The sequence below is a fragment of the Cynocephalus volans genome, chromosome 8 (genome assembly GCF_027409185.1).
Source record: "Cynocephalus volans isolate mCynVol1 chromosome 8, mCynVol1.pri, whole genome shotgun sequence".
NCBI lineage: Eukaryota > Metazoa > Chordata > Mammalia > Dermoptera > Cynocephalidae > Cynocephalus > Cynocephalus volans.
This window is the reverse complement of record NC_084467.1, coordinates 114,249,586-114,273,490: the sequence shown is the minus strand read 5'-3', so window position 1 is coordinate 114,273,490 and position 23,905 is coordinate 114,249,586. Positions and strand designations below refer to the sequence as shown.

General features: G+C 41.5%; 1 protein-coding gene across 4 annotated transcripts in view; it reads left to right on the top strand.

Annotated features, from left to right (window-relative positions):
- The first annotated feature begins 3,772 nt into the window (after positions 1–3,772).
- Positions 3,773–23,905, top strand: part of ARHGEF11 (Rho guanine nucleotide exchange factor 11) — a 107,016-nt gene continuing 86,883 nt past the window's right edge. For all 4 annotated transcript variants that reach the window (XM_063103725.1, XM_063103726.1, XM_063103724.1 and 1 more), the window contains exon 1: positions 3,773–5,287. In XM_063103725.1, the coding sequence (XP_062959795.1) occupies positions 5,256–5,287 (32 nt within the window). In that variant the 5' untranslated portion in view covers positions 3,773–5,255. The remainder of the gene's footprint in view (positions 5,288–23,905) is intronic.

Sequence of the window (23,905 nt, the reverse complement as noted above, 5' to 3'; positions counted from 1 at the left end):
TGGTTATTCTGGCTACCCAGAAACATTCTAGAGAAATCTAAATCAGCTAAAAAAAAAAAAAAAACACAAAATTTTCTCAACCTTAGGACTAAACAATACCTTAATTAAGCCTCTTGTCATCTTCCCAATTGATAAAGGTTTAAGAGGAGTAAAAGATCTCTGATAAACAGGGGCACTATCTCCCTCCAGTGAAGATTTTATTTTGCCAGACCTGTCTGTTAACAGCACCCTAGAAGGAGAATGCCGGCAACCTGGAGTCCATCGCTCTAAAAGAACACCCGGCTTGGTCTGGGAATGCCCTTGAATGAGAAGCTGCTTCTCTAGAATTCACAGTGTGAACCATTCAAGATTTTGCATGGCTGCTGTCCCTCGGCTATTTGATTAGCTATTAAGTTTCTAGAATCCCACCCAGCAAATAAAAGCTGACCATACTGGCCTTTTTCTTTGCCTCTTACCACTTCAAGATGATCAGGTATGAATTCTAGCCTCAATCTATCAATTAATGGGATTTCCTGCAAATCACCTAAAACCTCTCTGTGTGATAGTTTCCCTAACTGTAAATGCATATAGCAACTAGTGACCTACCCATCCCATAGGATGTTGGGCAGAGGAAAGGATTCATAGAGTTCTGTGGGAAAAAGTTAAAAGGACTATGTTGATTCAAGGTATCACTTCCTAACATTCATCCTGACTTTCCTGCCTGGCACACTATAGTTTTCAGAGTCCATGCTCAATCTCATTAAATTCTTACATCCTGAAGGTGGCAGGTTGTGAAACTAAAAAGGAATACAGCCCAGAACAAACCCAGTTCTTTGGACTCCTAGTCTAGTGCTCTATCCATTACTCAACAGTTACCTCCAGATTCCTACAACCTAGTCTGTCTTGGACACAATCTAATCTATTTTGTTTTCTAAATTGACACTTGCAGTTCACTTAAATTGCCAGCTAACTTCAAGGAACTCTATCCTGCTAAAGCCATACTCATCTTCAAAATGGAGTGTACAAAGAGATGCACAAGTATGCATAAGGAAAACATTTCAGAATGCACTCATAAAAGCATTTAATTATAGCAAAAATAATTATTTAAGCTTTCCTAATATCAATGATCTAGCACTCTCACTCAGTCACTGTCAGAAGTCATCTGTCATATGCAGTATGTGAGGAGTTTCCAGGAACCAGAGGTAACACCACAGTTGTCATTCATTTTCTTCATAATGTATGCCATGCACTAGACAAAAACAAGCCTGTTAATTGCTACAAACTTTCCAATTCTTTGTAGTGACAGAGAGAACAACCATGAAAACCTTTCCTCTGCAGAATGGCAATCTCCTGGGCAAAGCCTAAAATGAGATATTGGGTGTAGAGGAGATACACATTTTTATTTCAGTGTTCTGTGATGAGAAATGGCTGTCAAGAGTATGCTACCTGGCACTTATTTTCAAAAACAAAAACAAAGAACGATAACAAACCCCACTTAACCTTCAAAACAAAGATGACAAACTATTAATGAGTGAGAAAGTCACTGCTTTTCTAAAGAAGCACATGCTTTATGGAGAAAGGATTTTGGAATGGATGACTGGAAATGATTCCAATATTATGATATTCTTGTTACCAAAAACAACGTGTTTCACCTAGAAAAACTTTTGTCTGCACACTTAAAAATCTAGGAAACAGAATTTTTAAACCTGTTTTTAAAATCTAAATGAAGCTTCGTAGTGGTTTTGAACCCATTTCTTAAAAATATAAAAAGGCAACACCTTCCAATCATTTAAGAAGGACTGATTGACTTAAGATGTAAATTTGCTAGTTCAACTTCAGTTAAAAGCCTTTTCATCGTTGGTGAATGGGATTGGAAAATGAGTATAACAATTTTATAAATGGAATCAAGGATGTACTTCTCTCGTTAGAATCTATCTTTGACAAGTATCTTTTACGGTTATGACAGCCATTAACTTTCAGCGAAAAGTATGATTTTAAAAATGTACTTTTGGATTAACAGGTACAAAGCTATGCTTTCTACTCTAAGTGAATCAATATGTAGTATATGCATGTATTGAAACAACACATGGTACCCCACAAACACGTACAAATAAATATTTTAAAGTGTACTTCATCTTTATTTCAACCTTTTAATATTTCTACACAAGGGCATGTTTTGTAAGGTATGTAATAAAATACATGGAAATAATTGTTAAGAAATATTACAATATATTAAGAAAACATTATGTAAAAATGTTTGATAACCACTGATCTATCACAACAGAGCTTTCTCTGTGGCAGCATCCACATTCGGGAGCATCATTTTTGCAGGTAGTATGGGAAGGAAAGACACAATAAAGTCAATAACAATTCAACTGTGGTGCTTTAGATGTCAGGCAGACCACTTGTCTTTGGGAGTTCTGGCCTAGGGGTTGATGGAGGTGGGTTGAAGGCATAAAGTCCTTTTATTTGCTGACCTGTACCTGATATAATTTAGGGAAAGCTCCTGATTCATAGCAGGTCTTCAATTGATCCTTGTTTCTTTTTACACTTGCTATTTGTATATCCACAATTTCTAACCCCGGTGGGGTGACTCAGAGCTTAAAAATGTATGTGGGTAAATTTACATTATACATAGGAAGGTACTTCAAAAAGTTCATGGAAAGATTTGTATTATCTTTTAATTCTATTTTTCCACAAACGTTTTGAAATAGTCTCATATATCGCCCCCCCCCCTCCCGAAAACGCCAGGTAGCGTTGAAGGCAGAGAACATACGCAAGCACACCACTGCCTGCAGCTATTTTACAATAGCATTTACCTAGGTAAGAAAACAAAGTTCACTCCCCAGTCCAAATGAGTTTCCTTTTTATCTTTATTTATAATCATACCGCTTGGGACCTTCTGTCTAATGTCATGTTATTTATAAAGATTTAGAAACTGTGATTCTATGAGAGGGGGTTATGAAAATAGAATTGTCCTGAAAAGGCTTTTCCATCAAGTTCAAATACCCTTTAAACAGCCCGGTATTAAGATGTCCAAACCAACCCCAGGGGTAATAGCCAAGGCTCTTTCCCCAAAGTTGGTGAGTGTTAGAAGTGGAGAGGGCCACAGAAACCAAAGGAAAGAGTTAAAGACACCCAGAAAGGAGGCCGCGACAAATTTCTGAAAAATAAGATCAGAAAAGAGGAGGAGAGAGGGTGAGCAGTGGCAGTGAGAGCAGAGGTGATGCCGGTGAACGCAAAGAGGTAACCCGTACCCATGGGGAGGGTCACAGCACTGGCACCACGGCAGGGTGGGAAGGGGTAAGAAACAAAGGTCGGGTCCTGAGCAGAAGTCAGTCAAAAGGGGGAAAGCACCCGAGGGAACGCGGCGAGAAGGCGGCAAGGGGGTTGCGGAGTCGGGGCCGGGGTCGCCCGCGAGCCGGGCCGGGCCCAGCTAGGCCGCGCCGAGGGGCAGGGCCCACGACCGGGGGGCGGCGGCGGAGACCAGCGGTTAGGGGTCGCAGAGGGACAGGGCGCGAAGGGAAGTCCGGACAGCAGTCGGCAGGCCAGCGGCAGCCGCGGCCACCAGACTAGCGGCAAAGAGGGGCGGTCGGCTTCGCGCCCCCGCCCCCGGCCGCCGCGGCGTGAGGGGAAAGGCCGGCGGGCGGCGGGCAGCGCGACGAGGAGGAGGAGCCTGCGGCCCCGCCCCCGTCGGAGCGAGGGAAGGAGAAAGGCTCGCAGGGAAGGCGGAGGGAGGGGACCGAGGGAAGGGGAGGGGGCGGCCGGCCGGGCCTGCGCCCGAGCGAGCGGCGAGCCGAGGGGGAAGGGGCCCGGAAGGAGGCGAGCGCGGCCGCGACGCCGGGAGTCGGACGCCCGCTCGTGCCGGCCTGCCACCGCCGCCGCCGCCGCCTTCCCTGCCTGTGCCCGAGCTCCGAGTCCCGAGCGGCCGCGAAGGCCGAAGCACCGCGGTCGGGCGTGGGGCGAGCGGGGCGAGCGGGGCCGGGAGCCGGAGGCCCGGCCGGCGTCCTGCGCGAGGCACGGTGGGCTCCTGCCTGTGAGCTTAGGCAGGGACGGAAAGGGAAGAAAAAGAGAGGCCGAGAGGAGCGAGGCGATCGGATTTTCGAGGAGGCTGGTGTGGAGGAAAAACCCACCCCGAACTCAGATCCACAATAATAAGCCAAAGGAATAATAATAAGGAGCAGTTTTTTCTGGCCGGGCGAGAGAGAGAGAAGGGGAACGGGAGGAAGCGAAATCTCCGTTTCATGGAGGCTGAGGCAAGAGAGGTTTTCAGAGCCTGGATGTGGAGGAGCAAAACAGGAGAACTAACTCAGGAAATTGTCTTTCAGAAAAAGGCCGAACGCAGGCTGGGTCTGAGAAACAGGCTGGGGTAGGCGGAGGAACCTGCAAGTTTAAAGGAAAAAGAAAAGGAGAGAATATTTTCAGAGATTCTCTCAGGTTTATGGTTATTGCTACCATTTTAGGGGTAAAAAAAAAAAAAAAAGCATTGCATTTCAGGTGTTCTTTGATTTTTTTTTTTTTTTTGTGCCATTGGCTCATTTAAGAGTTTCCAAAATCTTTACTGTAAAAGCTTTTTCTTTCCTTTTTTTTCTTTTTAAGGAAAACCATTTTGGTTCCCAGCATTGCACTGGGCTTGGGAGTGCTGTTGTGTCCATACATATTGTATGATTTTATTTATTTTATTGTGCAAATCAGCTGGAAGATTTTTTCCAAGTGCCATTTCGGATTTATTCATCCTTTTTTTTTTTTTCCCTTCCCTCAAATATATCTGCTGTTGTCATTTTAAGCATCGGAGACCAGAAAATTATTTTCCCCCCCTTTGGAGGTAGAGACTGTCTTGCTAACAGAAGGACAGCTGGGAAAACTGTATTTAAAGGATGGTTTTTATCTGTATTTTGCAGTTAAGACTGATATTTTGAAAGCACATTCTTTCTGTGATTCATTTTTTAGCTCATAGCGCTAACCTTGAAGAGATTTGTGGTTGGGTTTTGGTTTCTCAGAAGGTCATAGTTTTTCCTCTCTTCCTTTCTTTTTTTTTTTATTTTTTATTTTTTTTTAAGAGTGGGGAGGGGAAAAGGGACTAAGAAAGAAGACCATGTCTACTGGTAGAAGTAGAGTGGAGCTTCAGTTACCAGGGTCCTGAGAGCTGGAGGAAAAAGGATTCAATCTTCAAGTTGGGAGGCCCTCCTGTTAACCCTTCTTAAAAACTGCAAGTGATTCAATCCTGATCAAGACACCAAAGCTACAGGATACTGGAACCGTGGAGACGAGAAACCATGAGTGTAAGGTTACCCCAGAGTATAGACAGGTAGGTTTGCTAATAATTTGGCTTTTCAATTATTAGGAGGAGGAAAGGGTTACATTTTGATAAAAGGTTGCAAAAAAAGGGTCTGTGGAAATTGGGGTAGGAGCATTGGTCTCTGGGGACTGTGGGCATATGTGTTTATGTTCTCTGTGTGTGTGTGTCCATGTTCAAAACATACCTCCTGATTCAGTGTCTTTTTAATATAAGCAATAAACACAGTGAAGCGAGCAGGGCAAGGAAGGGGAAATGCTTTCAATGGCTTTTGACTTTTGCCAGGCTGGAGGCTGAATTGAGGTCCCCAACTTGCCAGCCTTGGGGTGGAAGGGAGGCTCAAGCCTGGTTGTGTGAGAGGTGTATTGGGACTAGCTTTAGGTGTTGGACCTGCTGGGGGAAGGGGCTTGGTAGGGGTGTGGGCCTTCACCAGGCTGGTTGTTATGGAATGGTGGGGCTTAGTGATGCAATGGATCCCATTTCTAGAATGAGGGGGATGTTTTTGGCCTGAATGATGGGACAGAAACACCCTTTGCACCCATATAGGTCTGGATTTTTACCAGTGGCTGATACTGCCCCAAAATGCATAGGTTACATTTAGAATTTACTCCCCTCCAAATTTAGAGTTTAAATTGAGACTTGCCAACCAGCTGATGCTCCAGGTTTAATCTTCCAAGCTGTTCTCAATAAGCTTGACTCTGCAAAATGGGCCTTTCCTCTCCCCTAGAGCCGGAAGGACTTGTTTTGGGCTCCTTGGCCCGGTGGGCCAAGGCACTAGCTCTCAGTCTGAGCACATGATGCCCCTCCCCCCAAGAGTCTGCCCAGCCTTCCCTATCACTGGTAACATTACATTGTGGTTGGTAATTCTTCCCTCCAAAGGCTTGGTACAACTTTATAAGGTGTCTGCCTTTTCCCTCCCTCCTCTACCCCTCCTCAACCCTTCCTTCCTTGAGAATCTTGAGGGGGGTATGTTTTCTGGGCGCTGCACACGTCCTAACTAAATAGATGGATGGTTGAAGGGCTGAACAAGCAAATGAAAGGTCTGTGCCTGGAAAAAATATTGGAGATATAGGGAAGAATATTTGCAAGGGAGCAATTGCCCTCTCGGTGTCCATTTAACCTTTGGTTATCCATGCTAATAATAATTTGCTTTTGGCTGTGGAATGTGGCCTAAAATGCATATAATCTCTCTCTCTCCCAAACACTAATCTCTGTATTGCCTCAGAGTCCCGTTTAGATTAGTTCAGCAGTCCCCAGACAGGGAACTGACTTGGCAGTGGAGAAGAGGAGGCAAACAACCGCAAAGCCTGTATGGTTGGATTTAATCTCCCTTCCCCGTTGTGTTGGCCTCTCTGTACTTTGACCATTGGAAAGGAAGAACTGAGGCATCAAGGCAAGGGGTTGAAATGGTTGACATGTTTGCCCTTCCTCGCTTTTCATCCTCTTGGAGTTTGGGAATTAGTGCACTTGCCTTTTTAAGAGGATGTGTATTCAGGTATGTAGGAAGATGGAAACCCAGGTGTTGGAGGGTGCAAGAAGGAGGATGCGATGAGGATTTGTGGATTGATGTGAGATGCTCCTCTAGGAGTATGGAAATCCTCACAAACATAAATCCTAAGATTTGTATAGCATGTTACAGTTTCCTAAATACTTTTGTAGAACACATCTCACATGAACTTCACAAGGTTTCTGTGAGCTAGACAAATCAGAGGTTATTATAACCATTTTACAGAAGGGAAACTGAGCTTCAGAGAGGATACCTGGCTTGACTAGTGGCAGAATCTGGACTAAACACAGGTATTCTGAGTCTGAATCTGTGGCTCTTTTGGGTTTGTGTATCAGTCCTGTAGAATGTTTGGGACACCATTTTATTTTATGTCTTTGGCAGTAGGATAAGATGTTCTTCAGCAGTCAAGTACAAGTTCCCTTGTACTTTTCTGTTTAACAATCGTGGGGTTCATACCTATAATTTCTATAGTTAAAGTACCATTTTCTCCTGTGGGATAATGCAGCTTTGCAGGGTGAGGGCATTCCTTGCCTCCACCCCTGCCTTATTCTCTTCCCCATTAAGAGGGTCAGTTCTAGGACCCAGGTCCCCTTCTAGATACCTGCAGTTAGCTGCACTGGAATTTGCCCCTTAGCTGTAGGCTCATTCTGTTGGATCTTTTGATGTCCATACTGGAGGAATTGAGTGGAAGGAAATGCTGCAGATTATGGGGTCATGGATTCTCTCTTAGTTTATCAGTTTGCTATGTAGAGAGTGTAGTGTAAGGTGTTATAAGAATATTCTAGAAAAGTAAAGTATACAGTTCTTGCTCACAAAGAGCATGCAGTCTAATCGGGGAACTAGGAAACATATAAGACTCCAAAAGACCATATAAAAGCAACGCTAGACTGTAATCTCCATGAAAGCAGAGACTGTGTTTGGTTTGCTTGTGTTGTGTCCTGCATGTCTAGCTTAGTGCTTTGCATGTGGTTAAGTGCTCAAGAACTATTTGACAAATGAATGTTGAAAGGAATGTATCAGCAAGTATAAATACTTCCACTTCCGGTTGTTTCAACATCCATGTGTTAATTTAAAATGTAATCAAAATAAAATCAATCAGAGAAGGTTTCTAGGTGATGTGTGTTTTCTAGAAGATAAGCAACATGATGGAGGACCGTGCATTTAGAGAGAGATTGTGGCTTAAAGTAAGAAGACTTTGGAATGTTTATTTGGCATTCTTTTACTCCCTTTACCTCTCTGTTGGGGAGTGACTCCTGGGTCAAGAGAAACCATAAAGTATTTGCAACTAATCTTTATCTATTAGTGTTAATCACTTGTTACTGAAAGACAGGCTAAAGTGTTCGTGTCCTTTTCAGTTTTTCTCTATGGACAACTTATTGCCCATTAATATATATTATATTCAAGAGTTTCTAAAAAATGTGTTTGATATTGCAGACAGAGATAATGATATGGAATTATTTTTATAGGCATGATAATGAGTTTTGCTAAACCATCTGCATTCATTTGCCTAGTTCCTCATAACAAATGTCTTTGAGGTGGCCAGATGGGTTAGGAGTTTGCATCCATGAAACAGATTTTCTCTTTGCAAAGTTCAGTCAGATGAGGACCAAACCAGACAAGGAAGTACTACATTTAAGCCAATAGTCCTTGGTTTGAGCCCTAGCTTTCCCCTTAACTATGTGACCTTCAGCAAGTCACACGCCTCCTTTAGCTTCCTCATGTTTAAAGCAGTAGTAGCTTGTTTATGTAAAGTACTTTCCAGTTCACAAGCATTTTTACAAAGTGTGCCATTTGAGGATTATAATGTTTATTGCCTCTCTCTCACAGGGCTGTTGAAAGGAGCAAATCAAACGAGATAATATATTGCAAATTGCTTCCTAAACTGTAAAACTCTATAAAAATTTTTAGATGGTAAACTCATGGATTTGATTTAGTTTCATATACTACTTTGTGAGCTAAGTAGCCTAAAACAAATTAAGGGTGACTGAAAGATCTTTCCTTGTTTTGAAGAATTTAAGCAGAGTGAAAGGCTTTGTTGTTGCATAAGTGCATGAAGTAGGAAGAAAGAATACTTTTCAATGGCCGGGGTTGAGTGATGATATGTGAGAAGAAGGTTATTGAATCGCCTTCCAAGGAATTTTGATGAATGAGAGAGACTTCATCTACCTTGGCTCACTTAGATGTCTTTCATTGATGGGGATAGAAAGGATTCGTTTTGTGATCTCTGGCTGTTCCTTGTCTTAGAAGCATATGACTTTCCTAATTCAAAGTAAATCCAGACCCAGCAACTGTTCCCTATCAGGGATCTCTGGCTCCTGGTCTTTATCGTGCCCTCAGACCAAGAAATCCCCAGGCATTTAGCTGAGCTTCTACCTAGTTTAGAAGGCTGGCCTCCCAAAATGGTGACAGGGATCCAGAGCTACAAATCGTAAAGTCCCCTGAAATGCCGAGTCTTTTCATTCCCATCTAGGGATGAGAAATGAGAGATGGCAGTGGATTTGCAGAGTAACCATTTGGCAATTAGTCGCCATTATAAGCAGGAGCAGGCTAGCTTAACTTCACATACTCAAAAACATTTCCAAAAGAGCACTCTTTGGTTAATAAATTTATTTAGCTTTTTTCATAGTCAAGGTACTGTCAGAGCCTCTGTCCTCCCATTTAGGAGAGAGACAAAAAATATGGAAAATGATAATGTGAGTTCATCAAAAATAACGATTTTTGAAGGACACGTAGTTAGTCCCCAAATTAGTATAAAGACAAAGGAATTCTAGAAGCTCACAACTTCTGTAGAATAGAATTTAGAAACTCTAGAGTTTGGATAGTGTTCCTTACTGCTTTAAAGTTCTGGGATTCTGATATATGTGAAAAGGCTTTGTTAATCGTGAAGTTCTATAAAACATAAGAGTTATTTTAATCTACATTGACTGAATCTGCTTCACATCATTACCAGATTGAGAAAAGACCCAAGCATAGACCTGCTAGTGGCATCCAAGGTCACTCTTTTGCCCATGGTGTAAGCAAGACTAAAGAAGTTGCTGATTCTGTGGTCTCAAAAAAAAAAAAAAAAATCATGACTTCGTTAAGGACTTTCACTCCTGTGAAAGGAGGCTTGGAGTTCTGAGGGAAGAGCACAGGCATCTGAGTTAATGGGGCCAGCTTTGCAACCAACTAGGTGAGTGACATTGGAACAGTGCTTACCTACTCTAGACTTCAGTTTTCTTATCTGGAAAAATGAGCAAATTAGGCTAGCCAAACCCTAAGATTGGATTCCTTCTAGTTATTACCTTCTTTGGGTCTCTAGAAACAGAATGCTTTGTGTTCTTTCTTCAGTGAGCCAGGACTTTTTTTCAAGGATCATTATCCGACCTTCCTGAAAACCAGTGAAAATGAAAGTTCCACAAGAGAACGGAACGGAACTGCATGATGAAATGGGAGAGGAAAATGGAAGTATAGGGATGTGGAAACTTGGGGAGGAACTGGGAAATATGTGGTCTTTAATAGACTTGGAGTAGGATTTTGAGGAAGTTTTTTTAAGATCTGGAAGGACACCCTTAAAGCAGTTGGACATATTTGAGGGAAAAATCACAGAAGTATTGTAGGACCTTAAGGGATCACCTTGCCTTTCCTTTTGACTCCAAATAGAGTGTCTCTTGAGCTACTAAATGTAGGTCAAGGATTTCTCCCATTTTCAGTGATATCTGTGGAAAGTGGTTTCATAAGTTCAACTATTATAAATTCTCTTGGATACCAAACTTTCCTTCACTATAATTTAAAACCATTTTATTGTCTTTTAATTCTGATTTCTGTATATGCCCTAAAGTCACTAGTTTCCCTCTATCATTTTTATTGACTTATTTAAGATTTTCCCCCTCATTCTAAAGAACAGCAAACTAAGACATGAATGTGTCTTTGAAAAGCTAGAGTGAAGTAATTTCAGAATCTTGAATTCCAGCCCTTGCTCCTTTCTCCTCAGTATTTGGGAGCAGCTACTACGAAATGGTGTGATGGGATCTGTAGTCACCAGTCATGGCCTGTTCTCAAATCACATGGAGAACCAATCTAGCAGCCTTCCAAGTGACCTATGATCTTTGGCACTTGGCAGCCAATTGGTTGGATTGCAAATATTTATCAAATGGCTCCTTGCTCAGCTCAGTTCTTGGTGTTGCTGGTAGATAATATTCAAGAATGTGGAACTTACATTCTTGTTGAGAAATGTTATAAATGAAACACAAAACAATAAAAAGATAATTCAAAATTCAGCATAATTGCTGAATCTTTATGTACATAAAAGGTACTTTTAGGGAAGAATTTATGTACACCAAAAAGGTACATTTAGGAGGATTGGTGCTAATGAGAATATCCAGTGGAAGGGTAGTTAGAAATTATTGAAGTGGAAAAAAGAGAGGAAGTCATTTCAGACAAAGGGAACAACATAAGCAAAGGTTCTGGGGTAGAACCAAGCGTGGTGAGGTCTCACAGTGTAAGATTGTGTCAGTCTTTGAAGAGCAGAGAGAAATTAGGTTGACAGGTAGGGGTGGGGTGGGGATAAAGGTATTTAAACTTTATGTGGTAGGCAGAAGGGAGTCAGTGAAGGTTTATGTATTACATGGTAATAAAAATAGTGTTTAAAGAGAGAATTGTGATATTGATATGTAGATTGAAAGAGAGCTTGGGGTGAGGGAGGAAGGAGTTTTTGTAGCAATCTCTGCAAAAGGTAATGAGTATTTGAATCAGAGTGGTTATGGTGGAGACAAACAGGAGAGGCAGGATTCAAAAAACATTTTGGAAGGAAAATCAACAAGATACGTTAGGGCTGAATCAAATTTGGTTCCCGAGTTTTTGAGACTGGTCAACTAGGAGAAAGGATAGTGCTATTGATGGAAAGACAAGGACCTTCACATTAAAAGTCATTTTGTCCCCCATCGGTACCCACCAATTCACTGAATGCAGCATATTGGATGATACTTATCTTGCAAAGACCCTTAGGTTAGGTCATCTCTACCAGTTTTAGAGTTCTTCAGTGCAGCCTTCTAGAGAGAGGGAAGAAGGGGAGTCAGTTCTGAGAGGTCCCTTAGGAAATTGGGTCATGATTTGAGGAGATTAGCATATATTTGATGGATCCTGATTAATCAGTCATACACCATTCCCACGTAGCAGACCAAACTCCAGGCCTAGAGACCTATCTATCTAGAAACCATCCTAGTAGCATAATATAGAGAATATTGGACTTTAAATGAGACGATCATTGTATGAGCCCCAGCTCAGCCACTAAGTAGATGTGCAATCAGAATGATTTGTGTGAAAGCATTTTGTGACTTCTGTAGTGCCAAACATATGGTGAGTGTTGTTAAGGTATTTGGTTTGGCAAGGACCCCAGATTGGCCTGAACTCTCCTCAGTTGCCACTAGAGGATCCACGCTTGCGTTACCCTCAGTCCTATGCTGATTCTCAACTAAGGACTGATAGGCATGGCTATGAGAACATATTGAACAGAGGACAGGAGTTAAAAATCAGGTGCCTAAGATCTCATACTAAGGCAGAATTTTCGTTGTTAGAAACCCACAATGTCTTTCCTTTCTAGCCCAAGCTCCCCAGCTTGGGATTCATGATTTCTTTCTTCAATTCAGCTTCAACTCACTAATTATAGATCTTATCACTGTACCCTGCCACCCTGCTTCAAGGGAGACTAGTCTGTTTCCTGGGCCCACATCACTCTTTCCACACCTTTATATCAGTGTTCTCTGTCTCCTCCCAACTCCATTAGTCTTATTTCCTTCAAGGAAACCTTTTCTGGTTAACACCCTCAGACCCTACACATTTATATTATTCAACACTCCTTTTGCACATACATATAGTAATTTGACTCTATTATCTTTTGTTTGTATAAAGTAATTTATATAAAAGTTCTAGCAGAATACTTAGCACATGGTAAACTAGTATAAATGTTGGTTCTATTCCATTCTTTGCATACTTTATGTTGGTTACTGTGTCTTATCCTGTTACTCAGGGTTCAAGAGCAGTGTCTCTTCATTTTTCTGGGTTGTCTTTTAGTGCCTAGTTTAGTTCACTTTACACAAAGATATTCTCCTTACCTGCTGTTTCCTCACTCTTGTTTGCTCATTCTTGACATTGCTAATTTCCTTCATGCCTAGCCAAGGGATTTCAAGAAAGTAGCTCTAAACGCTGCTGCCAGGAACTAAGACCAAGAATTCCCCTTGTTCTTACTGGGTGCTAGGTCTTGGATACTTGTTATTTCTTCTAGGGACAGAGCAGCCTTGTTGGGGTTGCTTGCCTTCAGCCTTTCAAAATTCTGGGGATTTCCTCATTGGCGGCTTGGTTTCCAGGCTGCCTTTCCCTGCAGGGGTCTGACGGGCACAGGGCCCACCCTGCTATTGTCCTGCCTGCCCCAGGCTGGCCCCATTCATTTCCCAGAGCAGGGCCCTCAGAAGCTTCCCTCTAAGATACTGCTCTGCAGAGAAAGGCCACCGTTGTTCTGGGGGGAGGTGGCTGGAGAGAGTGTAATAAATAGCTGTGTGAATGAGACCTTGTGTAAGGCTAGAACTGCAGACCCTCTTCTCCTCAGAGCTCTAGGGACAGGGGGAAAAAACACTAGGGTTTCAGTGTCTTCACAGGAACAAGGTTTGAGCTTTAGGAACATTCATGCTGTCCCTCAAATAAGAAGGTTGGTCCATTGAACAGATCTTCACATGCCGTGGTGCTAGACACTGGGGCTTCAACATGAATATGTTGCATACCCTGCCCTCAAGGAGCTTATGGTTATGTTGGGGGAAACAGAAGTAAGCAGGAACTGTTTGATGGCACCTGAACTTACTCCTGTAATATCAGTTGAAGCACGTGGGAGGGATATCTGAAGAAGGTTTCCTGGAGGAAGGGACTTTTAAATTGAGACCAAAAACTGAGAGCCAGGCTGGAGAGAGGAAAAGTCAGGAACAGTATGTACAGAAACCTGAATGCAAGAAAGAGCATGGTGTTCTAGGTATTGAAATTAGCTGTTATCTATAGTGACACCATAGAACAATGAACTGAATGAAAACTGGAGAATGGGAGAATAGTAGGATCCAGGGCCTTACTAAGGACCATGCAGTGCTCTATTAGGGGTTTTGGACTTTATCTCAAGGATAATGGAAGTACCATTGTGAGATTTTTAAGTAGGAGGTGACATTATCAGATACACTTTTGCAAAAACAAAATCACCTTGGCTATAGTGTGTACATTGTATTGAAGGAATGAAAGAGTAGAGAGAGGAGACCATTATGGTAACTTGGGCAAGAGATGAGCATGGCCTCTACCACATAAGTGACACTGGAAATGGAGAAAAATGAGGGATTAGAGATTAGGTCATTGATTATATGGGAGAGGGAGGCATGAAGGAGAGTGTAGGGCCAGAGTGACACCCTTATTCTTGGCTTGGCCTACTGGGCAGTACTCTTTAATGAGAAAAGGAACTCTAGAGGAAGAGCATGATTGAAGGAAGGAAGGGGATGGATCAGCATCCCTTTTGGACATGTCGAGTTTGAAGTGCCTTGGGAGATCCAAGGGAAGATGTTCAGCAGGCAACTGGATACATGTCTGGAGGCTGGTAGAGTGTTCTGGGATAGAGAATCACATTGGCGGGTCATCAACATCTAGGCAGAGTGGTCGAAGCCTAAGACTCTCCAGAGACAGGGTACAGAGCGAGAAGAGGGCCTTGGACAGAACGCTGAGGGGCAGTACATTTAAATTTAAAGGTGAGGAAGAGGAGCCCACAGAAGAGACTGGCAGGGAGTGACAGAAACAGGAGCCAGGGCAGTGTGGAATCTCAGAGATGAAGGGAGGGAGTGGTCAACATTGGCAGATGCTCCCAAGAGGTCAAGGATGAAAAGGACAGAGAAATGTCTGCATTTAGTAACTCGAAGGATGTTCATGTCCTTGGAGAATGATTTCTGGGCAGTGGTGAGGGCAGGAGCCAGTTTGCAGTGGGTCAAAGTGAGAAGAGGTGAGGAAATAATGATAGACGACAATATAGTCAATTATTTTATGAAGTTTGGTCAGAAAGGAGGAAAAAATATAGCTCCTGGTCCCTGTCAATAGGACTTTGAACTTATTTTTTCAAGGTAAGACTGTGTTACCCGGGCCAACACCGTGGCTCGCTCGGGAGCGTGCGGCGCTGGGAGCGCAGCGGCACTCGTGCCTAGGGTTCGGATCCTATATAGGGATGGCCGGTGCGCTCACTGGCTGAGCGCAGTACGGACGACAACCAAGCCAAGGGTTGCGATCCCCTTACCAGTCACAAAAAAAAAACCCAAATACTGTGTTACTCTATGTCAAAGGTTCTCAGTTGTTAGCATACATCAGAATCAGCTGGAGAGCTTGTTAAAATTGCTGGCCACACCCTTAAATTTCTGACTCAGTAAGTTTAGGTTGAGGTCAAGCCCTGAGAATTTGCATTTTTAACAACATCCCAGGTGATGCTGACACTGGCATTCCATACTTTGAGAGACACTGCCTTATGATATCTGTGCTCTCAATTAGCTCTTTTTATGTTCTTGTAACAGAACTTTTGTTGTTAACTGTCTGTTCCAAAACTTATATATCTGTGGTTGCACTCTGTTGTGAATTTCTTCAATTGGTTGTGAACACTTTGTGGGCAAAGGACTGGTCACTTTGTAACCTTAGTACCTAGTGCCTGCCATGCAGTACACATTCCATAAATATTGTTTTAATAAATCAAATTGAACCAGGTGAACTAACTAAAGTAGAATTTCTGAGCTTCTCATATGTGAAATCTTGCTTAGCACTTTTCTGTCTACCTCTGACACAGGGGTTAATAAATCCTACCTACTAGAGATCTTTAAGGATGGTGGGTTTATAAAATTTTTTGTAATTTCAAAATTAAAGCCCCCCCAAAAGAAAGTAAATCCTGTAGAAATGTCAAACTTATAGTAAATGTCAAGATCAAATATATGTAATTTTAATAATTCAGTTTTGGATTAAGTGAGAAAATACATTTTCTAAAATGGTCCCCCAAACTGCTCCCTGGTTCTGAATTTTCCAGTGGGGAGGATCCTTGTAATGTCATTGATTCCTCTTAGAATATTGTCAGAGTTCTAAAAATGTGGTTTCTGTACTGAAAGAGCTTGTTTCTCTAGAATGTACTTCTACAGAGTGGTTGGTTGTTCCTGCCTTGCAGCAACCCACACCAACACTGATGGCTACTTTGTTCAAGGGGTGGGAGAAGGGATCCCATGCTGTCGTGGGGTTCTATTCAAGGGCCTTTGTCACTTCCCTTGAAATTGAGCTCACATACTGAGGTTTCCAAGGATCCCCTGACCTTTAGTCTCGCCCTCTTCTCCCGCTTTTCATTTTGTTCTGTGAATCAGTGGGTCATTTCTCGTGATTTCCAGAAATCCCCCTACGTTCTCCATACCAATGGCCTTGAGCCTGAGCCGTGGGTGTGGGTCAGGAGATAATGGTAGGTGCAGGACAAGGCCTGGCAATTCCTGTGCTAGCGGGTTTCCTAAATACCACTTGAGGCCTTTGGATCATTTAATGGAGCAATCAGAAACCCGAAAGAAGTCCGGGTTCTCTTAACCTAATCTAGGGCTAATAGCTGTACTCTTGTTTTAGCTTATGTAGAAACACATCCTTTCACAAGTCCTGAACTTGAGGCCTGGTGGATTGAGAAAGGACTGGGCAAGCATGCAGGGAGAGACCACTCCCTTGTTAAGATCCTACTACCCACTTGTTCCTCTGGAATATGAGAATTTTTTTATTCGTTCAACGCATTTATTAAGTACATCTTAGATGTTAGGCAGTGTTCTGGAACTTAAACGTTCTGTTGGAGCAAGACAGATAACAAGTATATAACGTTATTATTATGATGATGATCCAAACCATAAATGAATTTAGTTAAGACCTGGGTTCATAACTGCTGTGAGGGAGGCAGGAGGGGAGATGAGACAGGATTAAAGGAAAGATTAGAGTCCAGAGGAGAAGTCAGTTTTCAATGTAGTGGAGGATGTGACTGATGGGGAGAGGAGAATGGAAGACTTAGGACTGAGATAAGAGTGCAGTAATAATGGTGCTCCTTTGTATTTCTGAAGTACAGTATGTAGTTGATAAAGTTGTTTTTGTCCATTATCTCATTGAGGCAATGCAAAGGTTTTCATTCCCATTTTATAGATGGGACTTGCCTATAGTGACTTGCCTAAGCTCAGGGAGGTTTTAGTGACTTACCTAAGGTCCATAAACTAGAAGTAATGGAGTTGGAATTTAAAAAAAAAAAAAAAAAAAAAACCCAAAACTGTTCCTACCAAGCCCTAGCCTAGTGCTATTTCCATTTTCCTGTACCACTGGCAAGTCTTAGTGATGAAAATGTGTAAAGTGTCTTGTGAGGGAGCCAGACAATAGGTTTGCTTGACAGTAGTGAAAGGTGACCTTTAGGAAAGAGATAGGTAGATCAGGACTCAAGTCTCCTGAGTTCTTCTGTCTGTTTCCAATGAAATCTCCTTGCCTCTTAGGATCTGATATTTGCGTTCACTAACCAAGAACAAGATAACTCCCTCTCTTTGCCTCCTGGTTGGTTAACGATGAGGAAAGTGGCACTTTGGGGCCTGGTAGGTTTCAACGAGGTGGGAAATAAGTAAAGTCTCAGAAGTGATTCAACACTCTACCACTAAGCAGTGTGACATCTTTAAGCTACTAGGGGGCCTTATATTCTGTACATTATGATATCTAGTACTGTGTAGTGAATGGATGCTCAGTAAAGTTTTCTTGAAAAATGGGTACAATTTTTTAGTTAACAGCTTTATTGAGAAATAATTCACTAGTTTAGAGTGACTTTTAGTATATTCATAGGGTTGTGCAACCATCATCACTATCTAATTCCAGAACATTTTAATCACCCCAGAAAGAAACCTCAGGGCCATTAGCAGTCACTCCTCATTGCCTCCTTCTCCCAGACCCTGAAAACCACTAATCTTTCTGTCTGTATGGGTTTGCCTATTCTGGACATTTCATGTAGATGAAATCATATATGTGGCTTATTGTGTCTGGCTCACTTCACTTGGCATGATATTTTTAAGATTCAACCATGTTGTAGCATGTATCAGTACTTCATTCTTTTTTTATGGTTGAGTAATATTCCATTGTATAACCATACCACCTTTTGTTTATCCATTCATTAGTTGATGGACGTTTGGGTTGTTTCCATTTTCTGGCTATTATGAATAATGCTACTATGAACATTTGTGTACAAGTTTTTGTGTGGACATATGTCTTTATTTCTCTTGGGGATATACCTAGGAGGGGAATTGCTGATCATATGGAAACTCTATGTTTAGCATTTTGAGAAACTGCCAGACTGTTTTCCAAAGTGATTGCACCAGTTTACATTCCCACCAGCAAACTATGAGGATCCAGTTTCTCCACATCTTCTCCAGTATTTGTTTTTGTCTTTCTTTTTGGTTATAACCATCCTAGTGGGTGTGAAGTGGTATCCCACTGTGGTTTGATTTGTATTTCCTTAATGACTAAAGATGTTGAGCATCTTTTGTGTGCTTGCTGGCTATTTGCAAATCTTCTCTGGAGAAATGTCTATTCAGATCCTTTGCCCATTTTTATTTGGATTATTTGTGTTTTTATTGTTGAGGAATGGATACAGTTCTAAGCTACATCACTTAATCTCTCTGGCCTCAATTTCATCCATTGTAAAGTGGAAAGTTGGATTTGATATCTGAGATCCATTCAACTCTAATATTATTTAATTTGCGGAATCTTGGTCACTCCTTTAAAGTCCTACTCACCACCATGTTGCAGTACAGTCTAGTTCATAAGAATATGGCTTTTATGTTGAATCAACCTAGGTTTCCTGTTACTTAACCCTTCTAAACCTGTTTCTCCCTTTGGAAAAGGAGAAAAATAGTATTTCCATCCCAATGTTCTTCTGAAGATTAAATAAAAATAATGCATATGAAGTGCTTTACAAAATACCTCACATAGTTAAGAATTCAATAAATGTCAGCTATTATTACTATCTTATTACCTCATATCTTGTAGTCTTCATCTGGATGAGCCAGGTCCCCATCCCCTGGATATGACTTACCTGTCCTGATCTTGGAGCCTTTGCACAGATCAGTATTGTTCAAGTTATCCATTACTGGATAACCAACTTCTGCAAACAGGGGCTTAACATAATGCTAATCATTTATTTTGCTCATAATACTGGAAGTTGATCGGGCTGAGCTAAGTAGTTCTCAATATGGGTCTCTCATGGAGTTGTAGTCAGATAAGGACAGGGTTGGGTTTCAAAGTCTTCTTCACTCTGGCACCTATGTTAGGAGGACTCAAACAGCTGAAGCTCCTCCAGCATCTCTCTTTCTCTCTGACCTCCCCCCCTCCCCCTTTCCTGAAATCTCCAGATTAATTTTCAGGGTAGCTGGATTTCTTACCAGGTGGCTGAAGGCTCCCAGAGCATGCATCCCGAGACTTTGCAGAGGTGATGTGTTAGCCTCAGGAGTCTGTTAGTTGAGGGAGTCAAAAAAGTCTGCCCAGGATTAGGGGAGGGGATATAGATTCCACCTCTTCAAGGGGAGTGGCAAGACTCTGGAAGAGCATCAGGGATGGGAAATATTATGGTTGTTTTTGGAAAATTCAGTTTGTCACAATTATTTAATTCCTTTATTGTTAATTTTTGTCCCTCTCCTCTGTCAAATGCCACTTCAAAACTAACTTAGTAAATTCTTACCTGATTAACTCTTCTTGATTTGCGTTTCTTCTTTTTCCTATATCTCTCACCACATAGGTCCCTGTTTTTATATAACATCTAATTATCTTTTCTTGTGCCTTTTTGTCTATAAGTACTCCCACAGTATATACAGCTGGGCTTTGTATTCTTTATGTAGCATCAACCAGCTGCCTGATATAGTTTACTGAAATCTCCAATCAGGGTTTTTCCAATAACTTTAATCAGCTAATGTTCAAGTGTTAACTGGTTCTCTCTTGGTTAAAAGTTCTCACAATTTGTCAGACCGTCTGACCCCTAACTCTAGTCAGTCCTGTACTTTAGGGAAGCCCAAGTTCTACACCACTTTGTTCTCTCATGTGGTATTACATCCAGCCATAAAGGTTTATAGAAGAGTGGGTAGGGAGAGATCCATAATAATAATTAGCATTTATTCAGCACTTTACTGATTTTTGGAAAGTGCGTTAACAGGCATTCTGATATATAGCTCTTACAGTTATTATTCTCTTTATAGATGAGAAAACTGAAGCTCAGAGGAGTTGAGACTTAAAATTACATAGTAGTGAACCTAATGCTCTGACTCTAGTTTCTGAGCTTCCTTTCCTTGTTTGAGGAATGTGTCTGGTTTGGCACTCTTAATCACCCAGAGTTCCAAAGAACCCCACGATACTTATCTCAGAAATTGCCTTTTACCTTCCAGTCTTTGTGGAAGGAACTCAACTCAGATGAAATCTCTTCTACAATTCTAGCCTCACCTTCCCTATGACAGTCATCTTGATGATTTGGGACTTTGTTTTCCTCCCATGGTCTTGCCTCTGCTGATTTGATTATTTATACCAGAGATTGTGTTGCTTGGGAGCCCCTTGAGCTTAGCAACTTTGGAAAAGTGTATTCCCAGTAGGGGGGGAGAGAGAGAGAGAGAGAGTGTGTGTGTGTGTGTGTGTGTGTGTGTGTGTGCGCGCGCACCCCGTGAGCTTAGCAACTTTGGAAAAGTGTATTCCCAGTAGGGGGAGGGAGAGAGAGAGAGAGAGAGAGAGAGAGAGAGAGAGAGAGGAGAGAGAGAGAGAGAGAGAGAGTGTGTGTGTGTGTGTGTGTGTGTGTGTGTGTGTGTGTGTGTGTGTGTGTGTGTTCGTTCATTCCAGGAGGATGGTCTGAGAAATAGTGCTTAATGGGAGGTGTGTGTGTGTGTGTGTGTGTGTGTGTGTGTGTGTGTGTGTGTGTGTGTGTGTGTGTGTGTGTGTGTGTGTGTGTGTGTGTGTGTGTGTGTGTGTGTGTGTGTGTGTGTGTGTGTGTGTGTGTGTGTGTGTGTGTGTGTGTGTGTGTGTGTGTGTGTGTGTTCGTGTGTTCGTTCGTTCCAGGAGGATGGTCTGAGAAATAGCGCATAATGGGATAGGAAGCACAGAATGAGCAAAAGGATGGGAAGGTATCTAGGGAAGGTAGAGAACAAAATCTCCAAAAATGGTAACTTTAAAGTTCTCTTTCCTTCAACTAAGAATAGTATAAGCATTTGCAAAACTGATGCTCTGTCTGCATCTGGCTCTGCTGGTCATCTGCCACTGCCTCCAAATTGATACTTATGCCATCAGGGGCTCCCTGAGAGCCTGGTTCATTTCATTTCCTGTCTTAGTGATCAAATACTTAGTGAGTTTTATAAGGGTGCTGTTGCAAGAACCAGGATATAAACCAGGCAAAGGGTAAGAACCAATTAATACAGTAATCCTTGCAGTACCAAGCATTATATGGTGTTTTTATTGTTCAAAGCACTTTCCATCTATTGTTATATTTTATCCTCACCACATACTTGTGAGGAAGAACCTGCGGGATAGTGAGGGAGGCTTCTCTCTTCAGGTGACTTAGTTTCCTTTTGCTCCTCTCCTTCCTTGTGTCTGGATTCCCCCAGGACACACTGTTTTGACAGCTCTTTCTGGCTTTTGGAATTTCCCCCCTTCTGATTCTGATACAACTTAGTTCCTCTATCTTTCCTCCCATGAAAGGAATGTCTTCCTTCCCTGGACATAGTTAACAGGGGAGCTGCTCATCTGTGTGGCTGCCCAGTCTGTGGTGATCAATCTCATAGAGAGCCTTTTATATGAAAGCTGTGAGATTAGAAAATACATTGGCCAGGTCAGAAAGGTTACCAGCTAGGCTAGGAACCCACAGGTTCAGGAAGACATGAGGGAAGGGTGGTAAGGAGGGAAGGATTTGATAAGGATTAGTTGGTAGTATGAATCCTACTGGAATCTGAGGTCCTTGTTCCCTCTCTACCAGACTTATATCCCATTTCATTTCAGCTACTGTCATCTCTGTCAGCATCTACTCCTGCCTTATATTGTATGCTCATTTCTCCATGTGTTGGGGAAGATAATAGAGACAAGTGGTCCTTGCCAGAACCTAAAGGCTTGTTGGGAAGGTGCCTACAAAAGACTTAAGAATCTTTAAGCAGCATAATGTTGTACTGGAAGGGCAGAGTAAAGGTCCCTCAGCCCACATCCGAAGTGTTTACTGTCTACACCATCAGTTTGGTAGAGATAAGGAATCTCCCCTTCTTTCTGTCTTACTTTCAAGTCTTATTTGGCAATTAATTGACTTCAGCAAGAAATGTTTATTGATTCCACGTTGATGTGCCAACACTGTGCTAGATGTTGTGGGGATTTAATATTTATAAGCATATCCTTAACCCAAGGTATGTGTTCAAAAAATATAAAGGGATTAGTCACTCAAGATGCCAGAGAAGTGACATGTCTGACAGACCTTTTAAAAGGTTTTCTCTAGTATTAAGAATAGATTAAGGGCTCAAGGGAAAAGAAGAAAAAACTATTAAGCTATTGCAGTTCTAGGCAAGAGGTAATGGGCATAATTACTGAGTTAAAAATTCTCTGTTGTTTTGACTATGATACAGATACAAACTTCTTAAACTATGGAATATGATAGACTTCTGTGGGGTTTTGTTTCCTTCCCCCGTGCCTTAATATATCTTTATTGGTCAGAGATGAAGAAGAAATTATTATAAATGTACCCTAAAGGCAAGAGATAAATATATTAAAATGTAAAATACTTAGTTGGCTGGTCACCTCCCATACCTGCAGACAAGTTTTTTGAGGATTAGTAAATTGGCTGACTTAATTACTGCTTCATCTAACCTCCATGACTTCACAATCCACAGCCATTTATTTTGTATGATAATAATCCCTTGTGTTTGTGCAACACTTTGCAGTTTTACACTTTGAGTGTTTCACATTTATTCTTTTTTTTATGACAGCTTTATTGAGATATAATTCACATGCCAAAAAATTCACCCTTAAGGATGTGCAACCATCACCACTATCTAATTCCAGATGCTTTCATTGTTCCAAAAAGAAACCTCAGGCCCATTAGTAGTCACTTTCCATTCTCCCCTCCCCACAGCCTCAGGCAACCACTAATCTACTATCTGTCTCTATGAATTTGTCTATTTGAGGCATTTCATGTAAATGGAATTATACAACATGTGGCCTTTTGTGTCTGGCTTCTTTCATTTAACGTGATATTTTCAAGGTTCATTGTTTTGTAGCATGTATCAATATTTCATTCTTTTTTATTGCCAATTAATATTGTGTGAATATATTCACCTCTTGTTTATCCATTCATCACTTGATGGATATTTGGGTTATTTCCACTTTTTGGCTATTGTGAAAAATGCTGTTATGAACATTTGTGTACAAGTTTTTGTGTAGACGTATGTTTTCATTTTTCTTTGGATATACCTAGGAAGAGAATTGCTGAATCATATGGTAGCTCTGTGTTTAGCATTTTGAGGAACTACCTGTTTTCCAAAGTGGTTGCACCATTTTACATTTCTGCCAGCAATCTATGAGGGTTCCAATTTCTCCACATCCTTTTCCAACACTTGGTATTATCTGTCATTTTTATTATAGCCATCCTACTGGGTATAAAGTGTTATCTCGTTGTGGATTTGATTTGCATTTCCTAATGACTAATGATGTTGGAGCATCTTTTCATATGTTTATTGACATTTGTATATTTTCTTTAGAGAAATGTCTAGTCAAATACGTTGGCCATTTTTTTATTTGGGTTATCTGTCGTTTTATTGTTGAGTTTTGAGGGGGGTTTTTAATTGATTCTGTATAGCAGACCCTTTTCAGATTTAAGATTGGCAAATAATTTCTCCCATTCTGTGGTTTGTCTTTTCACTTTTTTAATGATGTCCTTTGGCACACAAAAGGTTTTTATTTTAATGATGTCCAGTATATTTTTTCTTTTGTTTCTGTGCTTTTGGTGTTATGACTAAGAAACCATTGCCTAACTCAAGATCCCAAAGATTTACTCTGATGTTTCTTCTAAGATTTTTATAGTTTTAGCTTCTATAGTCCATGTTCTGTTT